Source organism: Arachis ipaensis, chromosome B9 (assembly GCF_059453495.1).
Source record: "Arachis ipaensis isolate K30076 ecotype BB chromosome B9, ASM5945349v1, whole genome shotgun sequence".
Lineage (NCBI taxonomy): Eukaryota > Viridiplantae > Streptophyta > Magnoliopsida > Fabales > Fabaceae > Arachis > Arachis ipaensis.
Genome location: NC_142444.1, coordinates 8,829,653 through 8,832,181, shown reverse-complemented (window position 1 = coordinate 8,832,181; position 2,529 = coordinate 8,829,653). Strand labels below are relative to the sequence as shown.

Genomic DNA, 2,529 nt, shown 5'->3' with positions numbered 1-2,529 from the left:
AGAAGAGTCATTAAATAGTGATTTTTGAACCCGAAGATTGGGATTGGATTTCTTGAAAAGAAGAAGAGATTCTCGTTCAAAGAAAAACAACACTAGTTGCTAGAAAAGATGGTCTATTCCAAGTGATAGGGATTATCAAGGACGATTTAAGCAAGAATAATTTTTTTGGTAGGTATAGTAGTCTAATTGTGCTTACTATCTCTAATTTTTCTCCTTTTGATATATATGCAAATTTGGGAATAAATCTTTTTGAAAAAGGAGAGGATAATACATGTTCAGGAGGATATTTTCGTCATTTTAGAAATAAGTGACAAAATAGTAATTTTGTCATGTTTAAGAATCTGAATACTAGAAAAATTATACTATACCTGTCTTGGACATCAAAAAAACCAAAAATTCGTCTCAAAAACAGGATACTGAAATGGTGACAACTCATAAGACCTATTGGGTTAAGCCACGAGATCCATCTGTCTTTTTCAAATCTAATGGAAGATACAATTTTAATATTAATTTTCGAAATTATTAGGTTTATATTTTAATTTGCTTTATTGTTAAGATTTGATAGAAGATTTGATTTAGTTCTGATTTGTTTAGTAATATTTTAAAAATTTTAAATTTAAATTAAATCTCATCTAATCTAATAAAATTAAATTTGATTTAAATTAGTTATTATATCTTTGAAATTTTAAAATTAAAATTAAATTATCTTATTCTATTTTTAAATGATTTGTTAGGTGACTATTTAAACTATTAAAGTTGATGCTGCCTATGCGAATTTCAAACTCAAAACCACAGAATACAAAATAATAAGTTCAGTTACATGGAGATCCACGAAGCAAAATTTCTCTGCAGCTATGGCGGCGAGATCAAGCCCTCCGGATGCATCAATAAGCTCGCCTACGTCGGTGGCACCAATAAGCTTCTTTATGTCGACCGTGGAATTGACTTCACAGCCATGGTTGCCGAAATCTCCAGCCTCTTTGACGGCGCCTGTAACGGCGATTACTTCTTCAAATACCAAGTCCCCGGCAGCGATGACCTCAATGCTCTCGTCTCCGTCACCAACGACAGAGACCTCCACAACATGATGCTCGTGTTCGATCAACTCTACCGCGATTCCCCTAGATTCGCCCGCATGAGACTCTTCCTCTTCCCAAACCCTAACAAACCTCTCGATTCGGTTAAGCCAGGCTCTAATAGGCTATCTTCGAAATTTCGAATCGTTGGAAGCATGAAGTGTTTATCAGCTTTAGAGGGAAGGGCCCTCTTACCGGATTCATGTTGGAAGTTTATTATACGATTGAAATTAATCGATGGTGGTAGCTTTAGACTCTAATGTATTAAGTTTATTGATTCTAATGGGCCGATGAAATTTTTTGTCAAATAGATATACCATATTTGGATAATATATACGATTCAAGAATAATAATTTTTTTTATCTAATTATAATGTCTACGATATTTTTTAATTAATTGATTATTTATAGTAGGATTTTAATTAAGTGGGTTTTAAATTTTGATACTATCAAAATAGTATATTTGTGGTTGTATATGTTTTACATATTTTCTTGTAAATATTTTAAGGTGGCTATAAATTCATTATTCATGTAAGAATTTAGGGTAAAAAACTTAAATGAGCCAAGGCTAGCTCATATTTACCCAAATCCGCCAAATCAAATTTTGATACAACAATCCACCAGATCAAATTTTTATGTAATTCGAATCGAAATGATTCGAAATAGGTTTGCAAGTAATTCGAATTGATTGAATTCGAATTACTCCCTATCACTATTACCACGTAATTCGAATCAAGTTGTACCGAATTATGCATGGAAAATTGTCACGTAATTCGAATTAGTATGAAATGGTGACGAATTGCATATTTCGAGACATATAGATTCGAATTACTAATACATGGTAATTCGAATGGAATTGATTCGAATTATATATATATGGTGCGAATGAAGTTGATTCGAATTACTGTGAACCGGAGCTCTATATATATGCTGTGAACTCACGTTGCTCTCATCAAAGAGGTGAGATGGCTAGTGAGGATAGTTTTCTAGTGCTAGTACACCACAGAGGATCGATTAAGAGAAAAACTCGGTCTGGCGTGAAGTTCACTGATAAGGATCCTCTATGTATTATCGTGAGCCCTACGACCAGCTACGATGCTCTCGTTAGCTCCGTGCTGGTGAAGCTTGGTCTGGGAGGAGTGAAAAGGGTTAAGAAGTTTTTCTATCGCATTCCAATCACGGTGCTCCATGATACGGTGAAGTATGATTGTTTCACGATCGGGAGTGATGAGGACTTGCAGGTCATGTTTATTTCTCATAGGCAGTTTCCCGAGGTCAGGACACCAGATATGTTGGTAAAGTTGGTTGACGTCGTATCCAGCTCGGGTGGGTCGAACCGGAATGCCAACACTATAGCCGCGGTGGCCGGTTCGAGCTCGAGACCTGCGGTTGCTTCATCCTCCGTCCCAGTGTATGAGCCAGCGATCCAACTTGCCGCCTCCCAATCGTTTGCT

At 35.9% G+C, this 2,529-nt stretch overlaps 1 protein-coding gene across 1 annotated transcript; it reads left to right on the top strand.

Moving 5' to 3' along the window:
• The first annotated feature begins 820 nt into the window (after positions 1 to 820).
• Positions 821 to 1,336, top strand: LOC107614910 (RAF-like serine/threonine-protein kinase PRAF). Its single transcript, XM_016317037.1, has one exon. The coding sequence runs from the start codon at positions 821 to 823 to the stop codon at positions 1,334 to 1,336; it is 516 nt and encodes a 171-aa protein (XP_016172523.1).
• The last annotated feature ends 1,193 nt before the right edge of the window (positions 1,337 to 2,529 follow it).

Excerpts from the sequence above, each read along its gene's own strand:
- LOC107614910 (XM_016317037.1), top strand. The coding sequence starts at position 821 with ATGGAGATCCACGAAGCAAAATTTCTCTGCAGCTATGGCGGCGAGATC.